Source organism: Eretmochelys imbricata, chromosome 5, assembly GCF_965152235.1.
Source record: "Eretmochelys imbricata isolate rEreImb1 chromosome 5, rEreImb1.hap1, whole genome shotgun sequence".
NCBI lineage: Eukaryota > Metazoa > Chordata > Testudines > Cheloniidae > Eretmochelys > Eretmochelys imbricata.
This window is the reverse complement of record NC_135576.1, coordinates 36091407-36106411: the sequence shown is the minus strand read 5'-3', so window position 1 is coordinate 36106411 and position 15005 is coordinate 36091407. Positions and strand designations below refer to the sequence as shown.

The following is a 15005-nucleotide window of genomic DNA, read 5'->3' as shown; positions in this document are numbered from 1 at the left end:
AAAAAGCTCATTATTGGAAATTCAAAGGGAAAGGAAAGTGTTATGGCAATTTCTGTTTTTAAAATTAGTAATGTTTATTTATCCAACGGAATATACTTTCTAAAAGGAGTAAGTCTCTCACCCAACCACAATTAAATACTTGTTTTTAAATTTTTCATTTTAAAGTTTGCTGAAATTTCCTGAGAAGTTGCTTATTTCTGTTCTCAAAAGCGTTTCAGGTCTAAAGGTCATGGAATATTCACAATTTAGGACCCCATCCTTTCCAAATAAAATCGCTCAAATAAGATAGTTTATTCCTAATTATGCTGTGTGTTTTTGGAAAAAACATTAAGAGCTATTTCAGTGAGCTTATTCACTAATTTCAACAGTAATAACACTTTGCATACATTAAGCAAACAGATATAGTCTAGGATTAGAGTGGTCACCGCTGTTACATGTAGGGATTTTTTTTTTTTTATTATACATTATTTAAATTACTGAAAGAACAAATGAAATTAAAAACTATGGGATATTCTAGATGTGGTTTATTGGAATATTCAGTATATTGATTCAATAAATTACAACAATCTAGTCAATTTAAAAAAACAAGTTAAAAAAAAAAAAAGAGTACTGGGTATTACACTTGGCCCCATCATCCTATTTCAGTTTTTGAGGTTTTACAATCACTTTTTCTGATTCTTTTAAAATGACTTTCTCTCCCCTTGCTGCTGTGTGAAATACTGACAGAGGGAAGACAAAATGACAACACATAAAACTGTAATTCTTCCAAGTCCATTGATCAATAAATGTCAGTAAACATTGATTTCACAACACACACACAAATGGACAAACATTTCCATCTTTAATAACTGAAATTTATAAATAGGCAAAGAAAGAAAAATGCTGCTTGAGAACTAGAGTTTGATTTAAGGATATTTACTTTGTATGTTTTGACACGTGACGTCCGAAATTTGTGTTTTAAAACTAACTTTTGAACATCTACTGTGAGTAAAATAAATGGTCTGACATCCTCTCCCTTGTTTGCCCCCCAAAATATATCATAACTGTGGACATTTAAATCAGTAATAGAAAAATATATGTCAAAAGTTGTAAAAAAAATAAAAATCAAATTCTGCTAAGCCTGCACATAAAGTGCTGTCAAACTACAAAGTAAGCAAACTGAAAGAAAATTAATCTCTCTGTAATTGCCTTGAGTTATGGGCTTCTACCTTAGTTGTAGCATCAGCAGAAAAAACTCTGACAGATGTTTGACTGTATCACTAACCTATAAAATGAACCTTGGTGGTGATCACAAAATACATTTTCATAAACCAAGCATTTCATTAAAAGTTTCAGATACTAGTAATTGTGTGTGCCTCCATATACATAGCTGGTGAACAGCACCTGAGTAAGGGGAAGCAGCATAATTCACAATGTGATTTATAGTTTTTTGGTTAGAAAAAATAGAACGCCATTGTAACACTGACAGACCCTGGTTGTCTGTGGTTGGGACTGAACCTGGGGTCTCTGAAGCTTAAAGCATAAGCCTTTACTGCATGAGCTAAAAGCCAACTAGCTGTTAGCTAAGGCTGTAGAACAGACTCATTTTATCTCTCTTTCTAAATGGTCTCGATGCTACTAGATGGGACAGAACACCACACACAGGAGGTGTATGGGTTACACCAGGTTTCAGAAAGCAGACTGCAGACACACTTCATTACTACTAGGATTAGAGATTGTAATTTGTGCAAAAAAAAATCCAATTTTCAAAGTAATGTCTCTGTGAACCAGATTTATTTCTCTATGATGATGAAAGTATACCCACACAAGCCCTATCCCAACATTCTAAAAACACAAAGAGCAGAATTCAGGCCAGAGGCAATTCTGAAGATATAGACATGATGGCCATATAGAAAAGATTCACAACAAGCCTCAGGGCAGTCACAATAAGTCTGAGGGAAATAAGTGAAAAGTAATTCATGGGGAGGGGGTGGGGAGAGGAGGAATTAACTGCTCATACTCCTCATAGGGTTCTGTTTTAACTATCAGCTCAGGGAAGGGACTTGTGCCTCATTGTGGAAAGCTGAAAAGACCTCCGTTTAATATGTAATGGAAACAAACCAACCACTTTAGGATGCATTAGAATAGCATGAGAAATGGTAAAGAAAATAGAATGCCATTATGAAAATCAATGATATGCCCTCATTAGAGCACTGTATGCAGTATTGGTCATCTCACCATAATAAGGATACTGCAGAATTAGAGAGGATTAGGACAAGAATGATAAGAACATTAAAGGGCATAGAAAAACCCTCATACGAGGTGCGACTGAGAAGACTGGGATTGTTTACTTTAGACAGAGGCAAATAAGAGGGTCACAGTAACAATGTATAAAACAATAAATGATATAAAACAAGTAATTCAGTTTCCGTTCTTCCTATGTCATAGCACAAGAACAAGGAAACTTCAATGAAAAGTGGCAAATACAAAACATACAAAAAGGAAATAATTTTTCACACAATATATAATCAGACGTGAAACTCATTCCCACAGAATGTTGAGTCCAAGATCTTAGCAAGGTTCTAAGAAGGACAGGATGATTATACAGATCAGAAGAATTTCCAGAGTTATAAGAGTTAATGCTGAAAGCAGAGTTTTAGAAGAAGTATGAAACTTTTCAGGGTTAAGGTGATCTTTGACTATTAGGGATGAGGATGAGACTTTCACAGCAAGTAGATTATCCCAAATTTACCTACTGTCTTGCATCTTCCACCAAAGCATCTGGTGCTGGCCAGAGACAAGCTATTGAACTAGGTGGAATGGTTCTAATCTAGTATGACATCCTATGTTTCTATGTTTTTAAGAAACATTGTCATAGCCGATAACACAATATTGCCACCTCTTGAGATTTTATCCTAATAATTTTTCTTAACTTGTTTCATGAAAATATGAAAGGTTGTCAACTCACACATTTTCTGATATTCAAAATGGTCACCATCTGCTATTACTGTCAATGAGACTGAAGCCAGCAAGATGGCCACCATTTTCCTTTGGTCTACCTGTAAGTGGAAGTGAGACTGCCTTTGATAAAGTTGGCTGCAACCTCCCATCCTTAAAAAGTAATATAACTTCTATGTGTGAGGATGAATGATGCATTCAGTCAGTGATTCTCAAACTATTTACTATCCAGTCCTCCTTTTGTCAAAGAAAGGAAAGTAGGAGGGGAGACAGTTAAGATAGTAATTCCCCTATTTCATAGGTGAGGAGAGAGTAAGTAGAAACTCCATCTGAGTAGTCAGGGAGAACCCCCTCAGCAAGTTTGCAGATGACACTAATCTGGGGGGCGAGGTAGATACGCCTGAGGGTAGGGATATGGTCCAGAGTGACCTAGACAAATTGGGGGATTGGGCCAAAAGAAATCTGGTGAGCTTCAACAAGGACAAGTGCAGAGTCCAGCACTTAGAACGGAAGAATCCCATGAACTGCTACAGGCTGGGGACTGACTGGCTAAGTGGCAGTTCTGCAGAAAAGGACCTGGGGATTACAGTGGACAAGAAGCTGGATATGAGTCAACAGTGTACCCTTGTTGCCAAGAAGGCTAACGGCATATTGGGCTGCATTAGTAGGAGCATTGCCAGCAGATAGGGAAGTGATTATTTCCTTCTATATGGCACCGGTGGGGCCACATCTGGAGTACTACATCCAGTTTTGCCTTTGTCCCCCTACCCCCTCAAAAGGATATGGACAAATTGGAGAGAGTCCAGTGGAGGGCAACGAAAATGATTAGTGGATTGGGACACATGACTTATGAGGAGAAGCTGAGGAAACTGGGCTTATTTAGTCTGGAGGAGGGGGAGGAATTCGATAGCAGCCTTCAGCTACCTAAAGAGGGGTTCCAAAGAGGATGGAGCTCGGTTGTTCTCAGTGGTGGCAGATGACCGAACAAAGAGCAATGAATGGTCTCAAGTTGCAATCGGGGAGGTCTAGGTTGGACATTAGGAAAAACTGTTTCACTAGGAGTGTGGTGAAGCACTGGAATGGGTTACCTGCGTGGGGTGGGGGTGCACTAAAGCAGGGGTTCTCAACCTTTTTCTTTCTGAGCCCCCCACCTCCCCAACATGCTGTAAAAAACTCCATGGCCTACTTGTGCCACAACAACAGTTTTTCTGCATATGAAAGCCAGGGCCAGCGTTAGGGGATAGCAAGCCGGACTATTGCCAGGGGCCCCATGCCACAGGGAGCCCTGCAAAGCTAAGTTGCTCAGACTTCGGCTTCAGCCCTGGGTGGCGGGGGCTGGGGTCTCTGGGCTTCAGCCCCAGGCAGTGAGGCTTACGTTTTCTGCCCTGGGCCCCAGTAAGTCTAATGCCAGCCCTGTATGACAGACCCCCTGAAACCTGCTCACAGCCCCCGCAGTGGGCCTCAGATCTCTGGTTGAGAACCACTGCACTAAAGGTTTACCTTTCAACCTGAAGTTATCACATACACATAGGCAGAGGAGTAGTGGGAGTTTAAAAAAAAGTTAAGACTAAAAAATGTGATTTGATGGTTTTTTGAAACCTCAAATTTTGGGGGACTGACTTTTTTTTAACATCAAAGTTAGCAATACTGATAACATTTTTTGCTGGATCTTTTACCAATTTTGCCTACTGGAAAAGGATTTCATTCAATGTAGGGGTATGGCTTATATTACAGCAGCACAACACCACTGCTGCAGCTGTAGCACCATAGCGTAGATGTTTCCTACATTGATGGAAGGGCTTTTTCTAGTTGTGTAAACAGATAACACTGTACATAAAAACTACCTATCTAAATAGATAGGAAACAAGCTGAACTTAAAATATAAATCAATAACTAAATCTTATTAAAATATGTAGAATCTGTTTGACCCACATAAGGTAGTGCTTAGGCTTATTACACGGGAGGGCCATATGAGGGGACCACTGCTGTAGGTAATCCACCTCTCTGAGAAGCAATAGCTCGGTAAATGGAAGATTCCTGCTGTCAACCTAATTGCATCCACATCAGGGGTTAGGTCAGGGGGTCTCAAACTTGAATCACCAGGAGGGTCACGTGAGGACTCATACGTTGGCCTGAGGGCTGCTGCCTCTGCCCCTGCCCGCGGGGTGCAGCACGGGGCTCAGGGCAGGGGGTTCGGGTGCAGGAGGGAGTGCAGGGTATGGCAGGGGGTTGGGGAGCAGGCAGGGGGCTTAGGGCAGGGAGTTGGGGTACAGGAGGGGTTCAGGTTCCGGCCCAGCACCGCTTATCTTGAGCGGCTTCGGGGTGGCAGGGCCACGCACCAGGGCCAGGGTAGGCTCCCTGGCCCTGGCCCGGCCCCAGCCCTGTGCCGCTCTGCTCCGGGAAGTGGTGGGTATCCTGTCCATGCTGCCCCGGGCGGGAGTGGGAACAGAGAACTCTGTGAGCTGTTTTTGCCTGTGATTACCTCCTCCGAAGCTTCCAGTGGCCGCGCTTCCCCATTCCCGGCCAATGGGAGCTTCAGGGGAGGTAACCACAGGCAAAAACAGCTCAGAGTTCTCTGCTTCTCTTCCCCCTCCCCCTCCCCCCGGGGCCACAGGGAAGCGGTGCGGGGCCCTCAGCACCACGGGGTTGGCAAATGCACGGGCAGGATCCAAAGCCCTGAGCAGCTGTAGTTTGCCCACCCCTGGCCTGGAGGTAGGCTGGGGCCACGGCGCGCTAGGGAGGAGACAGGGGGGCTGCGGGGAGCTTGGCGGGCCGCGTGTTTGTGACCCCTGGATTAGGTCAACCTAACGACAGTGCTCAGGGTGAAAAATTATTCACAGCCCTGAGTGACGCAGCTAAATTAAGCTAAATTTCAGGTGTAGAGCAGGCCTTAGACTGACAGGGTTCAGAGAAGAGCCATGAGAAAGACTAATGGATTAGAAAACAGATCTTACAGTGACAAACTCAAAGAGCTCAATTTATTTAGCTGAACAAAGAGAAAGTTATGGGGTGGTGATAGCCATCTAGAAGTACCTACATGGGGAGCAAATATTTGATAATGGATTCTTCAATCAAGCAGCCAAATGTATAAAAATTCCAGTGAAGGGAAGTTTTAACTAGACAAATTCTGACTGGCAAAAAGGTGTAAATTTTTAACAGTGAATGTACTTAACCACTAGAACGATTTACCCAAGGTCGTGGTGGATTTGCCATCATTGGTAATTTTTAAATAAAGACTGGATTTTTTTTTTAAAGAGATTTGCTCTAGTTCAAAAGGAATTATTTTGGGGAAGTTCTACGACCTGTGTTTCATATGAGGTCATACGATCACATTGATGCCTTCTGGCTGTGGAATCTATGAACGAACAAGAGCAATTACTAAAAATTAGAGACTGGGGAAGTTTAAATGCAATGAAAACTGTCTCATTTCAACTTTCAGGGGAAAGCAAACCATGTCTAGTTTTAAATTGTTCTTGAACATCAAGTTTTAGAATAAAATGTTGTGTTGCCATTATCTCAGATATGACTTTCAGCTCTTCTGAGCAGTCAGCAATTTTCCTCAACTGAAAACTGCAAGTCTTTCAAAGACTTAAGCAAAAGAAAAAACCCACAATGACTTAATTAAAAGTCCTATTAAGAGACAGCAACATTCTAGCAAGCATGGTACTACCATGCAGGATATTCATGTTAGATTCCAGGGCCGGCCGAAGGGAAAATGATGCCCTGGGCGAACTTATATTTTGGTGCCCTTACCCCCATGGGTGCGGCATTCCCCCCCTGCCCATGGATGTCCCCCATTCCCCAACCCCACAAGGCTCCCCACACTCCCTCACCCCTGAACTGTGCCCCCTGCACTCCCCTCCTGCACCCCAACCCCTGCACTGTGCCTCCTTCACCCCAACCCCCAATCCCCTGCACTGTGCCCCTTTCAACCCTCATCTCCCCCTCCTGCACCGTTAACTCCAGGACTGTGCTCCCTTTGCCCCAACCTCTGTACCTCCCTCCTGCACCCCTAGTCCCTGCATCCCCCACCTGCACCCACGTGGGGAAACTGACCTGGATGCACAGAATAGTTGGCATTGCTGCTCACCGCCCCCCTGCTCTTCTACACATCCCTAAGATGCTGTGCGGGAGGGAGCAAGGAGCAACAACAGGGCTCCCTGCATCCAGGTCACTTCCCCCCCCGGGATGCATAAGGGGATGACAGGAAAGCACTAGCCCAGGGAGAGAAAGTGACCTGGCTGCACAGACCACTTGGCGTTGCTCCTCACATGCCCCCTCAGAGGGCACAAAGGAACATCTGGGAAGGTGGGGGGACGGGCAGTATCCGTGCATCACTGCTCGCCTCCTCTTCCCTCGCACCCAACCATGTTCCTCTGCCAGGAGGAAGCACGGAGAAATCTGGGTGCCCCTACATGCAGCGCCACCCTGCCAGCCGGGAGCAGCTTCTGACTCTACACTGGCAGTGCACACCTCTGTGCTGCCACATGGTGACCCCCTGACCATGGCACCCCCGGACAGTTGCCTGGGTGGCCCATCCCTAAAGCCAGCCCTGTTAGATTCCCAATTCTGATCTTGCAGGAAATGGAAGGTGTTCTGGAGGCAACATGCTCGGCCTCTGGATGAAGAGAGGAAGGGAGGGAAGAACAAGTGAGTTAAGAATCTGGTCTACACCTAACTCCCATTGAAATATATGGGTTATGTTACTTAACAGCAAGCCCCACAGCAAACAGGAAAGCTATAGTGACCACCTCTTAAGAGACTCCCATTCAATTTGCCTTGATAAAAACAACAGAGGCTACAATCATAGAACTTTACGTAGTATAAGTTGAGACAGGGGACAAAAGTAAAATGAACCATAGGCTCTGACGGAGGATTGAGGACTCTCTGAAAAGACAAACGTTTGTGTTCTGAACTCCAGAAATTCAAACCATACCAACTCCTCACCACCACTGCTGCTACAAACACAACCCCTTGTTTTAGTTCTTAGAACAATTTCAGTGCAGTGTGGCACTTCTCACTTTGAACTTTATTTTTTTTAAATTACATATGAAACACAATATTTAAACAAACTTAGTCATAGCCCAACTTTGCTATGTATGTAACAAACACATTACAACACTAAAAGTTACAGGAAAGATGTAACTTTTTTCACTCCTCCTTAAAAATGATGATTAAAGGTGATTTGAATTTACCTTCAAAACATTTTGCATTCTCACTGTTGGGATTTGCTCTGCCTAGGCAAGTTTTATTTTAGCCAAACAGCTTAATGGATAACACCCCTGTCAGTAGAAGTGAAGATTTAATCTACAATTCCAGTAACTCCCCTGAAAGAGCTCCAGATAAATTAAAGTTACAATCTGTATACTTTGCATAAGATCAAAGGAACTGCCATACCAGATCAAACCCTCTACAACATCGTGCCAGAGCAACAATTGCATACCTGATGCTTTAGAGAGAGACCAACACAGCCAACCCATACATAAAAATCCTTGTAGGTCACAGAGGATGGGGGGAAACCAGCAGACAAGGTAGGAGAAATTCCTTCCTCAATCCCATGCAGTTTAAATCTTGAAGCACAAGACTTAATTTTTACTGTGCACTGGAACCTTAAATTCATAGCTGCAAATTCTAATGTGGTAATGAAGTTATTATCATGTCCTATTTTAAATTCAGACGTAGAGACTTAAATTTGCCTTGGCATTGCATGTATTCCTTTCTCCTTACATGCTCTTCACTCCATTTTAAAACCAGTGTCTGAGATGACCCATCATGAGAGCCTGGCATCTGTTATGTTGGACTTGCATAGTGCTCTCTCAGCAGTAATAGCAGGATGAAATTTACCAGTACTGCATTCATCACTGTCATGCTGCTTCTGCTCACTCTTCCACCTGAAAAAAGCTAGTGTTAAGATAATGGGAGGAGAAGTGATTTTCTATTTATGAGCTCTTAGGGATATAATTAAAATAGCCACTATCAGTGAAAGATAGTCTACATGATTGACCTGATTGGAATAGTCAAAATGTTATTTTAACTATACTTTCTTTACACTCACCAACTCAGGCAGCTCCTACCATGCCAAATACATTTTAACTTCAATTGCAGGGCTGAATCAGGTTAGCAGGTGCCATATATATGAAAACTTAACATACGGCAAAGATGAAACATAACTACCTTTCATTATCACTTATTTAGGAAGACAGGAACAGTTGGCCAAACTACGTTTTAACAATGAAAACCATTCAACACACCCCAGCCTTTCTTTACTATAAAGTATTCTGTAGCATAATATATTTCTGTCCTGCTTTGGAATTCACAAAACAAGGCAGGTGTCATGGATCGAGGAGCAGATCTAGAATTGGCAAGCTGCTGCTAGAGCTGCTCTACTAGATGGCCATGACAGCAATCTTCCCAGTGTGTTTTAGGTGTCTTTATCATGCTATAATATAAGCACCAACACAAGAAAACCAACAAACGACATCAGTAATTTATCTACATAGTAGTGAGAGACCAGGAGCAGGCCATGCCTTCTTTACATTTGAGAAATCTGATATCAACTATAAATGGCAGATTTGTTATAATATTAAAATGAGTGTGTTTTTAGAACAAATTTTGTTTGTGCTAGATGGAAGACATTTCTATGCGAAAAAAAATTATTGCTTGTGGATACTGGATGAAGAGGAGAGCTGTGAAGAAAGCTGAACTGCAGCACTTCCTGCTTTTTGTTTTTATAAAAAATGGGGTTGACAGTGTTAGAAGTCTTGTATTGAAGAAAGCTGGTTAACCAGTCATCCATGCCAACATAAGAAAATAGTTGGTAATTATTTGATCTGAACACTGTAAAAGAGTTATATTAAATCTATAGGAAAGCATTAACTTTTTTGGCCCAATATTTATTTTAACTGCCTTGGAATGGAAGCTACAAGAATTTATCAATTGACTAGAAAAACTGTCTAGTTTCATTACTTCTGTATCTTTTTTAAATGCTTTTTTAAAATTTCTACAGCAATACTCTTCAGTTAATCATAATAAAGATTCCCTACAGTTCTTAAAGCAACAATATACTTTCCCCGCCTCTTCTAACAGGAGAACCATACCAGTGTCACAAAAGGTTGTATTACCTCAGGAATGCAGCACTCTGACCAAGATAATGGAAGGTTTTGTTAGATTTTTGAAGGTAGTATGTGAAGCATTTAATTTTGATAAAAAATTTGAAATGTTAAAAAGTTCTATCTTGTTCTTTCATGGATTCCTGCCCCAAACAGATTGTATAGCTCTCCAAATTCCAAGAAAGCCTTATAATTAATAATCTATTAAATTCATAAAAGAAGTTTGTTCAGTATTAAATATAAACAGTATAAATAAGTTGATATCAAGAGACATGGAAAATAACTTCATTGTTGTGTGTTCAGGTTGCATTTCACATTAACATTAGAGAATGAATCAAAAACCACACAAAAAAAATCAATTTTTCTGAAATTTTACCTACTATTTGACAAAAACCAAAGACAATATAACTGAGAGATTAATGAAACAACAACATTTTTATTTTGTGTACTTGACAGCACACTGCAGAGTCCGTTTCACTCTTTCCCCAGTTTATCCTGCTGCTTTATGTGGGTCTTTCACACAGAAATAGAACAGGAAAAATCTATTTATAAAAAAGAAATGTGACTGTAATACCAAAAATGCTGGTAGGGGGACTTAAGAGCAAGTCTAGTATCTGCTAACTACTAATGGATGGGTAGAGGGGAAGCAGAGTATAACTAGTGTATTTATTAAAAAAAACCCTATATACTATACATGCAAAATATTGTATTTTGATGGACTTCACTTCATCCATCATATGTTTGCTTTCTTAGATTTTAAGCTTTTCTGGGCAATCAGTATGTGTACACATTCCCATTTATATAGTGCACAGAACATTGTGGGCATTTCTAGTACACAAAAGAAATTTTTAATTATTTTGTATTTGACTAGATTTCAAGTTTACTATATTCCTTTATTACTATAGTAGGTGTAAAAACTGTTTTAAATTATTGAAATACTCTGACAAAGGAGGGTCCCCACACCTGTTTACAGGCAAGACTGCACCTAATATACTGAAGTCTTTAACGTGAAGTTTACACAATATTGCTGAATTTATAGTATAATTAATCCTTCAGTTAGGTCTCTTATAATTAATTATCAGAGACTGAAACTAACATTTCAGAACTATGGTGTAATCTCATTGCACTATTAAACAGAATAATGCACTTGACATTTAATATTCTCTCAGATGAAATAATTGTTACATCTCCATTATTAGAGCTATGGAGACGGTGCTATAAGCCACTAAAGTTCTTGAAACCTTTCTTCCTTCAAATTGCATATATATTCATACTTCAACATGTGCAAACGTAGGTGCTTAAATACAAGAAAAGCTGTCAAAAGAGAGTGTTTGAAAGAGAGAACAGGAATTACCTGAAAGAAATTCTTGTATCTGTGGAATTGGCTAGCAAGGATGGAGCCAATATTTCAGTATAAATGTGATCTCCTGATGCGACAAATGTTTACCTTCTTGAACCCATAACGACTAGCAGTAAGTCCCACTGAAAATTGTGAGAATCTTTCACTGTTTTTAAAAGGCATGTTTTGATGCTGTTTACACTAGTTATTTTTCCTCTGATGTGGTATGGAATTGTTTATATTTGCTACAGTGGTGATGCCTACATACGAGGGAATAACATGAAGTAAAGTACATTTTAGTTTCATACCTTGACAAAATCCTAGAGAGAATGCTACAAAAATCAAATTAATTCAAGTCACTTGCCAAAGTGAATATATCATCTTTCCTATTAATCTTTCTATAGCTAGATTGGTGGTTCATCTGCTAGTGCCATATTACTGTCAAGTAATGTACACTGCCTTAAATATAGACCAAAGTCTACAAACAGTACAGAGTAGGTCTAGATACCTAAACAATTGTTGCTTTTTAGATTGCCATATTAGTAAACCATTCCCTAGAATGGAATTCTTTTATTTAATATCTTTCTACCACAAATGGGAAAGACAGATTTCTTGACGCTTAAGTGGCTAACTAAAAGCTCCTTTTCTCTGTAACATAATTGTAAAAGTAAACCTATCAACAGTCAGTCTTCACCACCAAGTACGGCAATTCACTATTTACCCAGGAAGCCTCACATAACAATCCTTCTGAAACTAATTGTTAAATTTATGTCAAGATTACAAGATCCATCATCACCATTACTCTTACCTATGCACACTCTAAAAGCTAGCAAGTGTACATTAAAAGTAGTAAGTACAATGTATTCTGAAGCACATAAGGAGGCATCTTAAAATATGCACATGGTAGCTTTAATTCTGAATGCCTTTGTGTAGGTGATAATATATTATATCAAATGCACTGCAGCCATTGAACTTGAGCCTCTGTTCGCATCACAATACCTGTTAATTGGAAAGCTCTGTAAAATCGCAACTCTTACCAAATAGGATACAGAATAGGACAAACATTGCAAGGGCACAATGTATCATCTCACACAACGTGCAACCATTCAAACATGAAAAGGAGTACTTGTGGCACCTTAGAGACTAACAAATTTATTTGAGCATAAGCATTGGTGAGCTACAGCTCACTTCATCGGATGCATTCAAACATGTTTTCTCTAGTATAAACCCCTGAAACACATAGAAACACACATACTTTCTACATTTTTGCAGTGCAGATATTCACGGGGTTTTTTTACTAAGCAAAAACAAAACAGTTCCGCAATTTCAAGTGAAACAAGTCAAAGGAGAAAGGACTCATTTTTATTAATATTTAACTTTAAATATATTTGCCTTTACTTTCCCAGTAGTTTAAATGTAAAAATCTAAGACTTTAGAGAGATTATTATCTAGATTACACAAAGCAGAAGCACTTTTAGGCGGGGGGTCAGTACGGAGGGGGTGATTTAGAAGAAAAGATTCAAATGCACTCGGCTATCGTTCTTGCACCCAAAGCGAAAGACTGCTGGAAGGAAGGGTTAAAGGTTTAACTGCACTGAAATTGAATGGCTGACACATCCGGTCCTGAGTCCTCAACCACCAGGGCAAATTCAAACTTCAAAGCCTCTCAGAGCTCAGGCAGAAATAAATCACACCCCCCCCCCAGCAGCTGTGACTCCCATTTAACTAAGACCCAGGACTCCCAGAGCCGAGCACACACAAACGGGGTGGCAGGGCAAAGGCAACACAAATGCAAGAATTGGTGCCAAGGCTACAGTGCTGGGAAACACAAGCTCAGCTCCATTAACCTGCAGCTTCTCCTGCATAAGCCAACTAGGCACTGAACACAGCCACATTAAACTACTGGCCACTCACCACCCACGCGCCCGGCTTCTCTTACAGCCTGACAGCTCCCCTACAAACACGGGGGGCTGACGGGGGTACGACCCCGCCCCAATCACCCGGTAACACCGTCCCCCGACGCAGATCCCACCGCCTCTACGAGCAGGCTCGGCCCCGGGCGGCAGCCAGCAGCACGTCCCCGCTACCTGCCCGTTGGGTGGTGCACCAGGCTCCCGGGGCTCGGGCTCCGCGCAGCCGGGGGGGGGGGGCCCGAAAGCTCGAGCGGCGGCAGCGGGCAAGGCTCCGGGCGAGCTCCGTCCCCGGCTCCGCCAGCAGTGCCCGGCCTCACCGCCACTCCCGCCCGCAGCAGCCTCCCCCGCCTCCGCTCCCCTCCCAGGGGCCTTCTGCCCCCAACATCTGCCCGTGTGAGGCGCTGGGGTCCGCACCGCCGCCCGCTCGCAGCCCGGCGCCCCTCACCCGGCAGGGGGAGACGGCTCCATCCTCCTCTCGGCGGCGGCAGCGGCGTCGGCTCCCGCGGGGCTCCGGTCCGGCAGCGGCTGGTGGGGCGCGGCGCAGCGGCCAGGGGAGGACGCGGGGCTGGCCGGGCCGGAGCCGCCGGCGAGGCAGCGGGGCGGCGAGAGGTCGGGGGGCTCCGGCGAGCCGGCCAGGAAGAGCGGCGCCTCAGGCAGCCGGTCCAGCTCCACGCTCCGCACTTTGCGCAGCTGCTTCCGCCGCCAGTCGGAGCGCTGCTCCCGGCAGCCGCCGCCCGCCGCCCGCAGCAGCCCCCCGCCGCTGCCGGGCACGCTCCCCGCGCCGCTCTGCAGGCTCCCGGAGGCGGCGGCGGCGGCGGCGTCCGCGCTGCTGCCCGAGGATAATCCCGACGACGAGGTGCGATTCCCCGCCGCCGCCGCCATTTTCTCTGGCGGGTCACATCGGGCTCCGGAGCGGCGGGGGAGGGAGGCGGGGGATGAGCCGCGCTCCGGCCGCTGCGCCAGCGGCGTGGGCTGCGCAGAAGGCGTACGGGGGGCCCGTGGGGGCGCCGCTGGGAAGGTGAGGCTGGGAGCGGCCGCTCGATGCCGCCCGCGGGCAGGTGGTGGCAGGACTCGGCTGTGCCCTCGCTGGGCGGTGCCGCGGCTCGGAAGAGGGGGCCGGGCCGGAGGAGCCCGCACCTGTCAGGCGGGAGCTCGGGGCCAGCCGCCTCTGGGTCCCATGCGAGGATGGAGCCCGGGCTGGTGGGTCCGGGACCGGCGGGCGGCCCCTGCCTCCCCCACTCCTCGCAGACCGAGGGGCTGATCTCTGCCCCTGGAGGAGGGTGTGGGAGGCTCACCCCGAAAGTCTGGACATTGTGTCACAAACTAGCCTTGCCCCGCTCCCCCAGACCGGCCGAAGAGCTCCGTGCAGCTGCGAAACTTCCCTCTCACCGCCAGACGTGAGTCCAATAAGAGCCATTTCCTCACCCACCTTGTCTCTCTCTGATGCTGGGAGCGACGCGACTACAAATACACTGCAAACAACATTTTCAGCCCAGCACGTGCAGTGAACCACAAAGATCCCCCCCCCCCAAAAAAAAATATGCCAAACATAGACAAACGTGGGTTTGTATCAAAAATGGCGGGGGCGGGAGGGAAATAGAAGCTCATGATTTTGGTGCAATGCCCCTCTAACAATACCATTTCGGATAGTTAAAATAGGGTGGGGGTAGGAGAGAAGATTCAGACACACATGGAATGGAAAACAAA

At 44.2% G+C, this 15005-nt stretch overlaps 1 protein-coding gene across 2 annotated transcripts in view; it reads right to left on the bottom strand.

The window, feature by feature from the left end:
• The window catches only part of MAP3K1 (mitogen-activated protein kinase kinase kinase 1), a 96093-nt gene extending 81913 nt beyond the window's left edge, over positions 1-14180 (bottom strand). The window contains exon 1 of one of the 2 annotated variants that reach the window (XM_077816858.1): positions 13744-14180. In XM_077816858.1, the coding sequence (XP_077672984.1) occupies positions 13744-14180 (437 nt within the window). Of the gene's footprint in view, positions 1-11400; positions 11524-13743 lie in introns of those variants that run through there. The other variant, XM_077816859.1, reaches the window with a different exon arrangement.
• Positions 14181-15005: the final 825 nt, after the last annotated feature.